The sequence below is a fragment of the Emericellopsis atlantica genome, assembly GCF_019669845.1.
Source record: "Emericellopsis atlantica unplaced genomic scaffold F5Z01scaffold_1, whole genome shotgun sequence".
NCBI lineage: Eukaryota > Fungi > Ascomycota > Sordariomycetes > Hypocreales > Bionectriaceae > Emericellopsis > Emericellopsis atlantica.
Window position 1 is genome coordinate 1,067,632 of NW_025764703.1, and position 13,200 is coordinate 1,080,831.

General features: G+C 55.9%; 6 protein-coding genes across 6 annotated transcripts; 1 reads left to right on the forward strand and 5 right to left on the reverse strand.

Moving 5' to 3' along the window:
• Positions 1 to 500: 500 nt before the first annotated feature.
• F5Z01DRAFT_716690 (sulfate transporter family-domain-containing protein) lies at positions 501 to 3,724 on the reverse strand. Its single transcript, XM_046266532.1, has 2 exons — positions 2,915 to 3,724; positions 501 to 2,860 (listed from the first exon to the last, which is right to left on the reverse strand). Exons 1-2 carry the CDS (start codon positions 3,383 to 3,385, stop codon positions 815 to 817), a joined length of 2,517 nt encoding a protein of 838 aa, XP_046123072.1. The 5' UTR covers positions 3,386 to 3,724; the 3' UTR covers positions 501 to 814.
• Positions 3,725 to 4,614: 890 nt separating this feature from the next.
• On the reverse strand, positions 4,615 to 5,461 carry F5Z01DRAFT_642454 (uncharacterized protein). The gene has a single exon (XM_046262638.1). The coding sequence runs from the start codon at positions 5,144 to 5,146 to the stop codon at positions 4,772 to 4,774; it is 375 nt and encodes a 124-aa protein (XP_046123073.1). The 5' UTR covers positions 5,147 to 5,461; the 3' UTR covers positions 4,615 to 4,771.
• F5Z01DRAFT_27344 (Alg9-like mannosyltransferase family-domain-containing protein) lies at positions 5,291 to 7,479 on the reverse strand. The gene is made up of 4 exons (XM_046258696.1): positions 7,324 to 7,479; positions 6,989 to 7,247; positions 6,520 to 6,939; positions 5,291 to 6,473 (listed from the first exon to the last, which is right to left on the reverse strand). Exons 1-4 carry the CDS (start codon positions 7,383 to 7,385, stop codon positions 5,436 to 5,438), a joined length of 1,779 nt encoding a protein of 592 aa, XP_046123074.1. The 5' UTR covers positions 7,386 to 7,479; the 3' UTR covers positions 5,291 to 5,435.
• A 207-nt stretch (positions 7,480 to 7,686) lies between these two features.
• Positions 7,687 to 9,761, forward strand: F5Z01DRAFT_642457 (putative snoRNP assembly factor Naf1). The gene has a single exon (XM_046262639.1). The coding sequence runs from the start codon at positions 7,838 to 7,840 to the stop codon at positions 9,710 to 9,712; it is 1,875 nt and encodes a 624-aa protein (XP_046123075.1). The 5' UTR covers positions 7,687 to 7,837; the 3' UTR covers positions 9,713 to 9,761.
• On the reverse strand, positions 9,762 to 11,167 carry F5Z01DRAFT_642458 (uncharacterized protein). The gene is made up of 2 exons (XM_046262640.1): positions 10,878 to 11,167; positions 9,762 to 10,827 (listed from the first exon to the last, which is right to left on the reverse strand). Exons 1-2 carry the CDS (start codon positions 11,061 to 11,063, stop codon positions 9,829 to 9,831), a joined length of 1,185 nt encoding a protein of 394 aa, XP_046123076.1. The 5' UTR covers positions 11,064 to 11,167; the 3' UTR covers positions 9,762 to 9,828.
• On the reverse strand, positions 11,168 to 13,194 carry F5Z01DRAFT_740979 (uncharacterized protein). The gene is made up of 4 exons (XM_046266853.1): positions 12,561 to 13,194; positions 12,267 to 12,507; positions 11,954 to 12,228; positions 11,168 to 11,918 (listed from the first exon to the last, which is right to left on the reverse strand). The coding sequence occupies exons 1-4, from the start codon at positions 12,990 to 12,992 to the stop codon at positions 11,394 to 11,396; spliced, it is 1,473 nt and encodes a 490-aa protein (XP_046123077.1). The 5' UTR covers positions 12,993 to 13,194; the 3' UTR covers positions 11,168 to 11,393.
• Positions 13,195 to 13,200: the final 6 nt, after the last annotated feature.

Sequence of the window (13,200 nt, forward strand, 5' to 3'; positions counted from 1 at the left end):
TTTTGGCCAAAATCATTTTTTTTGTTTGGTTTTTTTTTTAATTACGATAAAACACCCACAAAATTTTTTCATTTAATTTATAAAAATTTTTTTGTTTAATGTTCTGCCCCCCCCCCCCCCCCCCCCCCGCACAAAGACAGAATCTCTTTCGAACCATTGCTGTCTGTTGCTGGCGCCAAGTTCACGTCGCTGTATTGATGATACGAAGGAGCTCCTGTATGGACAACTGCGTTCCCTGTCAGTCGACTCTTCCCATCTGAATACAGTTCCCTTCATTCCTCTCCCTTGTCGAAGAATATGAATTTGTTCACTTCTCTAGGCCGTTTTAAGGCAGCCGAATGAGACTCAACGATGTTGTGCCGAATGGCCGCTAGTTGAGAAGCTCAGGATTTGCTAACAGCACAGCGTAAAAAGTAAAGGCGTGGATCTAGAGTCCTGGGCTTCCATGCTGGTTGTGCACAAATCTGGCTTTAGTGGTTAGATTTCAATGAGGCAAGTTTGAAATCGTGATTGTGCAAAGATTGGAATCTGAGCGTGAGTAGTATGATTGAAGCTACCGTGCTGAGTAATAAGGGAGACGAAACGGAGGTAGCTCGATACGAGTGGAATCAAGATATATATATAAGTTTGCGGACTTTTTTAAGTCTTGTATAAACTCGCGCCTATATGAACAGGCGAGCAGGGGAAGGTAGTAAGTAGCCGACGGTCCATATCATCTAGCCACGCAATGCTCGCTAAATGCAACAAATGGTATCATATCTGTGCCCATGATCTTGACAGTCGAAACCAAGAACGCCAAGAAATGCAAATTAGATCAGTTCCTCCTCGCCTCTTCCTCCTCCTCCTCCTCCTCCTCCTCCTCCTCACCATCTCCTTCAGAGGTTGTGCAGTCCACCTGACAGCCCATCCGGCCATCTCTCACCTGCGCATCCCGCACAGCCACATCAACCGCTTCCCACAGATCACCATGAAAGAATGGCCTATCCACGCCCCAGACACTCGCCATGCCCCTTCTGGCCACGCAAGAGTTTGGCGTCAACGTCTTGATGTCACCATCCTCAACCTCCACAGCGCACTTCTTCTTACTATCCGGCCGCAGCTCCTGATCTAGTACCGCCGCAACCGTGTACGTGGGCTGCCACGAGCCCAGTGCGTCGTCGTTCTGCGAGGAAGGGTACCCGAATCCAGACACTGCGAGCGCCCGACGCGTCCAGCGGTTGTGCACATTGGCAAAGTGCACTTCTGGCGCGTCGGGGGCGCAGTGTCGCTCCAGTGTGTTGCGAAAGTCAATGAGGCCCTGGATGCTCGTAATGTCCATGTTGTTCACGGCGGCAAAATCCAAGACCACGGCGCGTAGAAGGGGTAGGCTCGTCTGGTCCTGCTCCTTGGTTTCTCTGGGGCCTGGGTCGTTCCAGAGACGGTCAGAGGGTCTCTCGAAATGCTCTTTCGAGGTCCGCTTTGTGTTTTCCATGATGCACTGTGTGAGCACGTCCATGTGCAGCGCTTGATTGGTGTAGTTGTATCCTTCACTGAACCGGTAGATGAAGACACCGGGGTAGGGAGTGTCGACGACAATATCTGGGTTGGAGGCGTCGCGACGACTGAGCGGTAGGAAGTGGTCGCGCTCAGACGCTGTTTCGCAGCTATTGCTCGATGGACGAGGCGAGGCGCTTGGGCTGGCCTTGTCCTTTGTGTTCGCGTTGTCGTTGTCCATGGAGACGACGCGGCGTGTACGTACAATGCCCAGAAACTCACCCTTGGTACGAGCGAGACGCACGAGCAGCATGACAAAGGACAGCGCGATGCCCACATAGATCGATGTCTCGAGGGAGTCAAAGATGGCCAGCAATACCCCGACGACCCAAATGATGAGCTCGAGAGGTGCGAGCTGCCAATACTTGTGCAGGTTCTTGGGCGGAGTGATCAAGTTGCAGACGGCATGGATAATGAGACCGGCCAGCGCCGCGTTGGGAATGTACTGGAATACAGCCGTCAAGACGTACAGCGCCAGAACGAGAATACCCGCGCTGAAAAGACCAGCGAGGGGCGTGCGGCTGCCTGCCTTGGACAGGACAGCCGAGGCGCCAAACGATCCGGTACAGACGTAGCCACCGACAAATGGGCTGAACATGTTGGCCGCACCGAGGGCGACGATCTCCTGGGAGGGCGTGATGGTGTAGTTGAACATGCGGCCCATGGCCTTGGCAATGGCAATGTGCTCGATGATGAGGATGATGGAGATGGCGGGCAGCTCAGGCAGGATGAGCTTGAGGAGTTTGGCGTCTGGTTGTGGCAGACCAGCCCGCTGGAACCCAGGCTCAATGCGGCCCACAATGCGGAACGGCGAGTTGTCGAGGTCACGCGTGCGGTTGACGAGGTAACTCACCAGTGTGAACAGCAGCATAACAAACGTGAGACGCAGCGAGGAGATGAAGGACCACATGCGCTTGTTGGCGGGCCGTCTCTTCTCCATGAATGAGCAGAAGTCACGGATGGCGAAGAGGATGACAATGGAGCTGATACCAATGGCGGCGTCAATCTTGGTGTCGGGCAGTGCCTTGAGAGTGGCGATGATGACCTTGTACGGTGACTCGCGAGTGTTGATGCCTGACAAGCCTAGACAGGTAGGGACCTGCGTCGACATGATGGTGATGCTGGCGGCTGTGACAAAGGCCGAGATGGGGATGTACGGGATGAATTCAATGATCCAGCCGAGCCGCAAAAGACCAAAGAAAAGCATGACAGCGCCAGCTAGGAGGCTGAGGGCATGGGCGATATTCTCGTTGCTGTACTCCCCAGGTGCCTTTTCCTGAACACTACTGATGACCTGGCCCACCAGCAGGGAGCCGACGGCGGTTGTCTAGATGTCACGTCAGCGTCGATGGCAATCATGAGGGACTCGAGTTCAACCTACCCCAATCACAATGTCCTTGGAAGTTCCAAACAACCAGTAGAGCACAGCACCTGTGAAGGATGTGTACAGCCCATACGCAGGCGTCAGTTGCGCCAAGATTGCATAAGCCATGGCCTGTGGCACAACGACCAGTCCGATCGTCAGGCCAGCGATAAAGTCCCCCAACAGCCAACGCCCGCTGTAACGCCTGATCCACGACGAGCTGGGGAAGAGGCTCTGGATGTAGTTGACAGCCGCCGCGCGGGTTGGCGCCAGCTCCCGGAGGAACTCATTGACACTGGGCTCTTGCTCGAGGTAGATATCGGCGGGTTCGAGGATTTGGTAGGCTTTCGTGCCCAAGCTTTCGGGTTGACGGACGTATCGCTCGTTGGTGTCGATGCCGAGGACAGAGGACGTGATGAAATGACCAGCACGGGACAACTTGGTAGGCTGTTTCTGTTGTGGGTGTTCTGGCGCTTGATCGTCTGCCATGATGACGATGAAGGCGTCGTCGGAGAGGAACGACGACTCTAGATGCTACTCAAAGTACGAGAAAAGTAGCAGAAAGCGTGATGATATTTTCAAAGTCGTGGCATGCACAAGATTACATGAAATCTATCACAGACACGCTGAACGAAAATGGCAGAGGATGTATTCAGAGGAAACCAAGAATCCAAGAGGGAGAGACAGTAGACGCTCCTGGGGGTGCAAAAGATCTTTAAAGTAACCTTGGAACGGAAGCCGTCGTGGCTGTCGGACGGCAAGCCGCGCGCCTCCCGCTGGGAACCCAGCCAGAACCAAGCTGTTCCAAAGCAACGACAGCCTTCTTCCCCGGCCTAGTGCCCACTTCTTAGACACTTAGCCTCCCGTCGTGGCGGAGTTCGGCGAAGTATGCCCCATGTTTTATGCAATCAGACTTTTCGCCGTTGCTGATTGGCGTCCATTGAGTCATGGCGGTCTAGCAAGGTACCTGGCATTCCCCGACTGGCCGGCGGCAGTCGTCGGCCGTCGGTGGTAGATGCCGGAGAAAGATCCACCTTTCCCGGCTCACAGGCTCCGCTCTCGGCGCCGGACACGCCCCGCTTCCGGTGTCCGAGCCGATCCTACCTACAATAACCGTGTTCCCCTAACGTGAGTGGGATGGGGAAAGCACGGAAGATCGACACCAAGATCACTTTGCAGTAAGCTTAAATGAATCTCTCGTCAGAGAGGATGTTTGTCGATGACCCATCAGGCAAGCAAAGGGAGCCGTCGGCATGCGACAACGGGGTCGGCAGCGTCGCTTGGATCCACGTTACCTCCTCCAACACTTTCGATAGGGCCAGGACAAGCATTCGGGTTACGTAGTGAGATTGGCGGCCACTGCCCGATACTGCCCTGCCCTTGGCGGCCGCAAGCTACAGTACATTCAGAAACGAGTTCCCTCAGGCGCTGAACCGTTGACATCGGCAACAGATTCCCACGCGGCGCGCGGCAGCCTGAGACAAGTGCGTCGCGTACCATTCCGAATCTTCCTCTCTCCGCTGTGAGCTCTATACAGACCCGCACTTCTGTACTGTCCCTCATTGCGCCATTCTCAGGGGTTATGGCAAACATCGATCACTCACATTCCCCATGCTACCACGGCCGCACGTCATCTCGAGCGGCTTCGAGTGCCTGGTCTGGGAACCTTAGAGTAATTGTTTCAAAGCCGTTGTCAAAGCAGAGGCACATTTCAAAGCGTAGGAATTTCCTAAATAATTAAACTTAGGGACGCGACATGCGACACATGACAAAAGTTCAGAGACCCACCCAATGTATTGAGACTAGTATCCCCCAACGTAGATCCCCCATGTTGGTGCAGCTAGCCATCGGCTGCCCCAGCATCGCCGACTGCCTTTACAGCTTGGACTCCCTCGATTCCCGGCTCGCGTCGTCCTTGCCCTCCTCGCTGCCTCTCAACGTCGTACCCGACGTGCTGCCAGCCTCGCCGTTTGTCGGCACCCGCTCGCTCGTTTCCGCCTTGAGGCTGATGGGGTCGCCGAGCTGAGACGGGTTCTCGCCGTCCTCGCCATGGAGCTTGCGCGCGGCCTTCGTCCGGAGGGTGTCGCCTTGTTTGTCCTTGGAGCGCTGCACCGAAGGATTGGCCTCGGAGCCGGTGCGCATGTTTTCTTGCAGGTAGTGCTGCTGCACCTTCTTCTTCTCCTTTTCGTCTCTGCGGGACACCATGGTGGAATGTATACAGCCGAATAATGCCAGGAGTAATGATGCCATTCTCTCAAAGGGACGGTCTCGCGTTGCGCTATGGGTTTATAAGAGGGCTTGGAGTGCACATGTGACGACGCTGGGTTTGGACTGTGTGTTAAGTTCGAGGTGGTGATGGCCGCCAAGGCCTAGCACTTGCGGCGGTCATCGATGACCTCACGACTACCGCCAATCGCCGAGGGCCATCGATCGACCGTGTTACGCATCAAGCACAACGCACATATCGATTTTCTGTTCAGTCTCCCTTGGAGAACTCATTGATTTTGGTACCGGGCGCAAATGAATGGGACGTTCTGCTCTATTTTTTCCTCTCCAATAAGCAGTGACGTCCCCACTTTCGCTTGTACTTGTCGGGCACAATGGCCAGGTCTGGAACCCACAAGATCCGCGACAGAATGTGCGTGTTGGCGGCATCGAGGAAAGGCTCACAGCGGACAATGTCCCATGTGTCCACGTCGGCGACATAGTCCGGCTCGTTGGGCGGCAGGGACTCTGTCCGCTCCGGGTATTGGGTGTCGACAAGAAGAGAGCACATGGGCAGCTCGACGTATTTAGTCAGGTCTTCCTCGTTCCGGTCGTTGAAACCGCTCGTGGGAAGCCACGTGCCGCTCCAGAGCCCGAAGCCGGTACGCGCCTCCGAGAATTCTCCCGGGAGCAAGCCTCGGAACTCGGACCGCACGAATTTGGCGTGCATGTCGCGTGGAAGGAAATATGACGAGGGAAAACGATACCACTCCTTTCCCAGACATACCAGGTCTCCGTTACGACCGACACCTTGGCGCAGGGGATCGTAGATCTTCAGAGGTGCGGAAAATCCACTGTATTGCCCAAATGCTCGACCGGCGGACAACAAGGTCGATAGCCCGAGCACCGACCCGACGGCAAGGACTTTGAGGCGGGCTGGGATCTTGCCGACAAGCGTCGTGCGGTCGGAGGATCCGATGGCCGTCAAGATAATGTGGAGGGACAGGGATGCGTTGAGAGCCAAGAAGGGGTATGCCGGGTACATGAAACGTTCTTCCTTGTGCGGCTGAGACGTAAAGATGGCCAGCCACATGTAGAAGGGAGCGGTGAACACAATGGTGCGCAGACCGGACGATATACCCTGGTTGGATGGCGCCAACACCTTTGACAGCACAAACAGTGGCAAGGCGAGCATAGCCAAGATGAACCAGATGTTGAAGTTGAGGATGAGGTTCTTGAAGTAAAATGTCCACGGCTCAGTGCCGTACAGATCAGGGCCCCTGTCAGAGGAGAAAATATTGTACTTGACAATGTTCCAGGAGACAATGACCAGCTTCTTGTAGAAGAAGAGGTTCACAAGCGCATCGCCAATCTGTCTCTGTTAGCGCAGGGACTGCCAATTGACACAAACAACTCACCACGACAAGTACGCCAGCAATGACTCCCTTGCCTAGCCTGATGAAGGACTCGAATAGGGCGTTGGAATCGCCAAAGGCCATGAGTACAATCTCCTCCAACACGAAGGGCACACACAGGGCCGAGGCAAAGGGCCAGCCCAGGACGCCGGCGACGGCAAACCACGTGATTCCCTGTGTCGTTTTCAGCCCCCCACGCCAGTTCATGAACGCCGCTGCTCCTAGCATGCACATGTACATGGCGAAACTCGAGGGCAAATAGGCTGTGCTAGCGTGGAAGTTGCCAGGACTGGTGATGAGAGCAATGAGAAAGATGACACCGATCCGACCATTGATGGCCAAGGTCACAGACTGGTACATGAGTGTCTGGCAAAAGGCGCAGACGAATGCTAGACCGATGCGGACAGAGTAGAACTCGGCAACCTGGATACAGTCAGCCCCTTCTTTGCGATATCGTAAAGGCAATGTCTACCTTGTCGGGGTGAGGCAAGATGCGCCTAAAATTGCCCACCACCGCGTGCAGGGCAACGTACAGCCAGCTCCGGATGGCATAGTCAGGGGAATACTCCCAAGTCTGCAGCCCATAGCCATGGGAGAGGTAGTGTGTGGGCTCCCAGTAATTGAAGGTCTCGTCGCAGTCCTGGATCGGCGCGAAGAATGCAGAGACAAGTGCCGCGGCAAGAAAATATCCAAATGCCCGGATCGGCTTAATCACATAGATGCTTGGGATTCTGGGATCAGGTAGTTAGCGTTGAGAGTCCTCGAAGGTTTGGAGACGGCTGCCTCCACCAAACGCTCCAAACTCACTTTTTCCGAGCATGTGAGGCCTCGGGATGCACGAACTCGTGGCTCGCGTGGGCGGGCGGCATGTTTGCTACTGAGTCTGTGGGAGGGGCAGGGTCGTGAAGGTGAAGGTGATGGTAAAGGTGAGAAAGCAAAAGATTGTGAGAGGTTGAAGTGGCATGGAGCGCATATGTCATCTCCCAACTTTTGGGGAGATACCGAGTCCACTGTTCGCTCCTGCGCTGCCCAAACTACCCCTGCACTGAAGGCTCGGTGAGTCTCAGTGAAGAAGACGCTAATGCAGGTGTCGACGTTGCCCCACTTTCCGTAGCCAGTTCACCTAGATTTTTTTTCCAAGGGTCCATGTCCGGACTTCGACATCATCGCCCGCCTGGAATTTCTATTTTTCAATGTTCTGACTTTTCAACTGAGGGCCCTAATACCACTTTGCTCCTGCCCAGACTACCTTCTCAGGGCTCCGTCTCTCGTCTCTCTTTACTCAGGGCGCACGCCAATTCTTGCACATTGTCCAAGCGCAATGTCTGGCTTCCAGATTCCAGGCTTGGGTCAGGCCCAGCCAAGTCCGCTTCCCACAGACCAGCCGCAGTCTCGCTCGACAACCGATGCCCAAGTCGGTCAAAGCCAGAGCGACAATGTCGCTGTCCCTGATGCGACCACTGCGGAGCGGTCAGAAGGCAGTAAATCAGCCCTCCAGCCCAATCAAGAACAACCGACCGACAGTTCGAGCCATGCCATCGCGACAGATCCAGCGCCTTCAGCCGCGCAAAATGAAGTAGTAATGGGGGACTCGGCTGAGACGACCCGCTCAGAAGCAGCGAACAACACAAACGCTTTTGCGCAGCAACAGGATGCCGCTGCGACAGACGACGCGATGATGGTCGACCGCCCCGCGAGCCCACCATCTCTCACAAGCGCGTTGGAAGCAGCGCTAGGCGGCCTTCAAGGCGACGACGCCGAGGCTACACTCTCTGCACAGCAGGGCAACTCTACAAACGAGCAGCAATCCGCCCAACAAGAAAATGCCCCTGCCACGGCCAACGAGAACCCAGAATTCGAGGTCGACTCCTCGCCCTACGTCAGCTCCGACTCTAGCAGCGGTTCCTCCTCTGACGAAGATTCAGACAACGAGGGCTACGAGCTCCTCGGGGTGGAGGAAACAGCACGCATGCTCATGGAAGCGGAGGGCGGGTCAGACGACGAGGGCGACAAGGGCGGCAAGTCAGGTGCGGGCGCCCACCTTCGTACAAAGAATGAACTTCCCGAAGAGACGATACCACGACCCGACGTGACCATTACGCCTGAGATGAAGATTGAGGAGCTCGGTGCGGTCGAGCACGTTGTCGAAAACATGATTCTCATCAAGGCCTTCACGCCAGGCGAGTATCAGGTTCTCGACACGGGGTCGGTAGTCTGCAATGAGGAGCGCGTCGTCATAGGCGCCATCGCGGAAACCATCGGCAAGGTGCTGCAGCCCATGTACACGATGCACTTCAACTCAGCCGAGGAGATCAAGGAGTTGGGTGTCCAGGTGGGCACAAAGGTCTTCTACCCGACCGAGCACGCCAGCTTTGTCTTTACGGAGCCGCTCAAGAGTGCCAAGGGTACGGACGCCAGCAACATCCATGACGAGGAGGTTCCAGAGGACGAGATGGAGTTCTCAGATGACGAGAAGGAAGCGGAGTACAAGCGCGCACTCAAGGAGAAGAAGAGGAAGAAGCACGGCGCGACCCGAGGAGGGCGTGAGCAGCCCGCAACGGCTGGCCAGGGCATGGGACCGAGCGGCGAGTTGAACTACGACGACGATGATGGGCCGTACAAGCCTCTGTCTAGACCGCCTGGGTTTGGCAGTGGCCCTGTCTCGCAGGAGGAGCCAGGCAGGCCGAGTCACAGGGGCAGGGGACGAGGCGATGCGCGAGGAGGTGGGAGAGGCGGTCGTGGGAGAGGTGGACGCGGCGGCGGCGGCGGTGGTCACAGTGGGCCGAGGGACGGCTTCTCGGCTGCTCCTCAGGGGTATCAACAACAGCAACATCATCATCAACAGCAGCAGCAGTACCCACAGCCACCTCAACACCAACAGTCGTTCCAACCACCTCCTCCCCCCGGATGGAACGGCCAAGCGCCCGCACAACCACCCGCCGTGCCCAACTTCGGGTTCCAGTTCCCCGGATGGCCGCAGGCGCAGCCAGGCCAACAACACGCTGCGCCTCCTCCTCCCCCTGGCTGGCCGGGCGCGGTCCAGGGGCAGCAGCACCCGCAGCAGCAACAACAACAGGGTGGCAACAGTGCTTTCATGAACCCAGCGCTCATAGCTGCGTTGGTGAACCAGATGCAGGGACAGAATCAGCAGGGTGGACAGCAGCCGCAATGGCCACAGCAACCACCGGGGCAATGAGAGGCGGCATAGTAGGATGGGGAAAAGAAAAATGGCACATATCAGTGATACCCTGGCAAGGTCATAACATAGGATTCGAACGCTCAGTATCTACATAATGTCTCAGGTGAATCGCTCTACAGCTCGTCGCCGTCATCCTTCTTGCTGTCAAAGTCATGGTGCGCCAGCTCGTACACGAGCCCCAGCGTCATCCTCGCGTGCTCCACCATGTGCTGGAACGAGAGGTGCTTGATGGTGTCGTCGGTCGTGTGGATGTGGGGGTTCGAGTCCTCAAACGCAGACTCGATGGCGAATGCCGAGGGATACCCGTACTTGGAGGCCGACGCGTGGTCGGAGCAGGCGTAGCCGCACTTTGTCTCGACCCAGGGGATGTTGCAGTACTCCTCGATGACGCGCTTGATGAACTCTGTCAGACCGCTGTCGACAAAGTCCATGATGACACCGATGCTCTCGGGCTTGTTGGCGTCGAGAGTCTTCTTGACGTAGCCGGTCATGTCCTGCTGGAGCATGGCCTTGACGTCGCGGCCGTTCTTGTGGTAGTCGGAGAAGATGGCCTCGCTGCCGAGGAGACCGGCCTCTTCGGCACTGTACCAGTGGAACTCGATGGTGTTGCGAGCTTTGCCGCCGGTAATGTTTTCGTCCTGCAGGAGCGCCTTGAGGACCTCGAGGATGGTCACGGTGCCGCTGCCGTCGTCGTCGGCGCCGGGCGCCGCAAGGATAGTGGGCAGCCACAGGTTCGTCGAGTCGAGGTGGGCGCCGACCACGACGGTCGAATTGGTCTCGCCGGGGATGGTGACGATGACAGAGTGCTGCTTCCAGCTGTGGTCAAAGCCTACGGCGTCCGCGCTGTCCGCCTCGGCCGCGGAGAGCAGGCTCTTTGCCTTCTTGAGGACAAAGTCCGACGCCTGGAGGCCGGTATCAGACTTGTAGTAGCGTGTGTGGAAACCGCTCAGGGCCTCGAGGTTGGCCTGGATGTTGTCCTTGTCGAGATGGCGGAAGAGGGCGTTGACGTTCTTCTGCTGAGTGCACTTGCCGGGAAAGTCCACGGCAGCTGGGGCGACGGCATCGGCACGGAAGTCCTGGTACTCGGTGATGTCCATAAAGTTCTGGCCATTCTGCGCGGTGTTAGCGAGCACGCCAACATCATTGATGCATGCCTGCTTACCCTGCGCAGCTCCCACTTCTCCTCCTCGGTCACCCATCGTGTCTCGCCCGGCGAGAGCTCGATGAGGAACTTCTCGTCGCTGACAGCGGGGAAGACCTCGAGGGCGTTGGCCTCGTGCTTCTCGATGAAGCGGGCGGTGGCAGCAGACGCGCAAGCCGTCAAAAGCATAGCGCGCGAGAACCTCATGATGATGGATCGCGTTAGGAGCTCGGAGTAGGATAAAGGATGGAAGTGATGTTGGTTGTAGAAGCAATGAACACAACGAAGCGATGAAGGTGGTGATGATGTCAGGCCTCGCAGCCTGAGACGCGGCCGGCCTCGGCTGACCAGGCTGAAGTGGCAGTGTCAGCTGGTTGGCCCGACAGGACTGGAGTCAGGACTGCATGCGGCTGCCGCTGAATCCCAAGCGCCAGTGGTGTTTCAGCTACCCTACAGGTTAGCATCAGACTCTCCTTCAGCTTCACCACCATTAATCCATAAATCGTAGCTTTCGTAGCCTGAACAGTGGGAGAAATATCATTCTCTAGAATTTTCAATCCCTTGTTCTTGGTCGTTGATTAGGTGAAGAAGCTCCTCCCTGTACTTCTCCTCATCTTGTACCTTGGCTTTTATAACGTCCTCAACATCGTCCCGCCAAAGCACCGACATCTGCTTCAGGCTGACGACTAACTCTTTGTCATCAGAGAACCTAGGAAGAATGTGATCTTCGAAGATAAAAAGCCAGGCATTCGTACTCCTCAGACAGGCCCAGAACCACACTCTTTTGGAAGACCACGAGTGTCTCATTGTGTCTGTGACCTGAATGTCGTGCTCCTGTCGTATGCTCTGCGCCTCCTCATCCATGACATCTAGAAAGACCTTGCGTGCCTCGTTGAAGTGGTCGTAACGTTTCCCTATGATGTTATCAAGGCTACAATTCGCAAGCCAAGACGGTACTGATAGCATTTCCGACGGCAGAGCGCAGAGCCACTGGAGATCCATCAAACAGGTAATATTCCAATCCTTATCCACAAAGATATTACTCTGGTGGAAGTCGGTTAGCTGAAGAAGGAAGGGCCCGTTATTATAGCGTTCACGAAATGGTGAGACAGAGCCCGTAGCAGTGTCCTGATTGTTATTCGTTCACGCGCATCGTCCTCATCCCGAACAGCGTGGGGATCATGAAGCAGGTGATTGTCGTATAACGTTAGCGTTTCCGAGACAAAGCTGTCGGTGGTCTGATATGTCTGATGAGGTTGAATGGTCCGCGGAGTGCCACTTTTCTCGAAGAGCATTGTGCTACACATCAGGGGACGATTCGAGAGCGTGATGGTGGCATCGCGTGGATTAAATCGAAAGGAGCCGATATGTGCTTGCGGCAGCCGGGTTAATGAAAGCATAATACGCGACATGCCTCGGAATAGGGATGCACGCGCTGAGCGTCGTGCATATACTCGTTCCATGTTTCAGACAGCATCGTTCCCGTCTCAGGGCTAATATACTCGAGTAGCATATACGCAGTATCGACGGTCGGCAACGTGGTGTTCCGAGAGTAGTTTGAGAGGAGAGACAAGCCAAGAATGCGGTGCACCCACCGCTGAAAACTTCGGGAGATGCGCGTATAAAATGGTGCCTGCTCAACATGGCTGAACTAAGTAACCAGTTAGAAACAAAGCAGTGAAGAGGAGGCTAGCCAGCCCGAACCTGGAGTCCATCAGTAAAACCGAAAGCGTAAAGGCACGGGATCCGAATCTCGTGGCAGTGTTCCTGAATCCATGCATAAGCGGCTACCTCGCCCCGAACCTTTTCGTCAATCGTCCCTGGATACTGTCGTTCGGCTAGTTTATGAGACATTGGGCAACGGAAGACGAGCGTCAAGCGTCCGGCAACCGTGGCCTCGACAAGGACGCACAGATTGAACCCGCCAGATAACCAGGCATCGGGTGGAAGAACAGCGCACGTCTCATCCTTGCGGAGACCGAGGTGGCTTCTGACCAGCGCCGCGATAGAGCCTCTCTGGTCCCATATCAGGCGTGAGAACCTTACAGTGGCACGTTGATGTAGAATGTAGAGAACGAGGTTGCTTTCATGCCCAGCGGCCGACTCGAATGAAAGCAACTGACCGCGGTGCAACATTTATGGGGTCATGGCGGCGAGGATGCCAGAATCATGGAATAGAGGGACGAGGCTCAAACCACGCCGCGGTTCCACGTCGCTGAGGATTTGTGGGAGGAAGGACGCCTCACATCGCCTTCATTGCGGCCTGTGCGAGAAGGAAACGGGCCGCCGTATATACATGTACGACACAGGCGCCACGCGCTGCCAAATTCCAGACGTGATGAAT

Excerpts from the sequence above, each read along its gene's own strand:
- F5Z01DRAFT_716690 (XM_046266532.1), bottom strand. The coding sequence starts at position 3,385 with ATGGCAGACGATCAAGCGCCAGAACACCCACAACAGAAACAGCCTACC. Across the intron at positions 2,861-2,914 it reads CCAAGGACATTGTGATTGGG|ACAACCGCCGTCGGCTCCCT; the intron begins GTAGGTTGAACT and ends CGTGACATCTAG.
- F5Z01DRAFT_642454 (XM_046262638.1), bottom strand. The coding sequence starts at position 5,146 with ATGGCATCATTACTCCTGGCATTATTCGGCTGTATACATTCCACCATG.
- F5Z01DRAFT_27344 (XM_046258696.1), bottom strand. The coding sequence starts at position 7,385 with ATGCCGCCCGCCCACGCGAGCCACGAGTTCGTGCATCCCGAGGCCTCA. Across the intron at positions 7,248-7,323 it reads GCCTCACATGCTCGGAAAAA|AATCCCAAGCATCTATGTGA; the intron begins GTGAGTTTGGAG and ends ACCTGATCCCAG. Across the intron at positions 6,474-6,519 it reads TTGCTGGCGTACTTGTCGTG|ATTGGCGATGCGCTTGTGAA; the intron begins GTGAGTTGTTTG and ends TAACAGAGACAG.
- F5Z01DRAFT_642457 (XM_046262639.1), top strand. The coding sequence starts at position 7,838 with ATGTCTGGCTTCCAGATTCCAGGCTTGGGTCAGGCCCAGCCAAGTCCG.
- F5Z01DRAFT_642458 (XM_046262640.1), bottom strand. The coding sequence starts at position 11,063 with ATGAGGTTCTCGCGCGCTATGCTTTTGACGGCTTGCGCGTCTGCTGCC. Across the intron at positions 10,828-10,877 it reads AGAAGTGGGAGCTGCGCAGG|AATGGCCAGAACTTTATGGA; the intron begins GTAAGCAGGCAT and ends AACACCGCGCAG.
- F5Z01DRAFT_740979 (XM_046266853.1), bottom strand. The coding sequence starts at position 12,992 with ATGTTGCACCGCGGTCAGTTGCTTTCATTCGAGTCGGCCGCTGGGCAT. Across the intron at positions 12,229-12,266 it reads GCATCCCTATTCCGAGGCAT|CACATATCGGCTCCTTTCGA; the intron begins GTCGCGTATTAT and ends GGCTGCCGCAAG. Across the intron at positions 11,919-11,953 it reads GGGCTCTGTCTCACCATTTC|CTAACCGACTTCCACCAGAG; the intron begins GTGAACGCTATA and ends TTCCTTCTTCAG.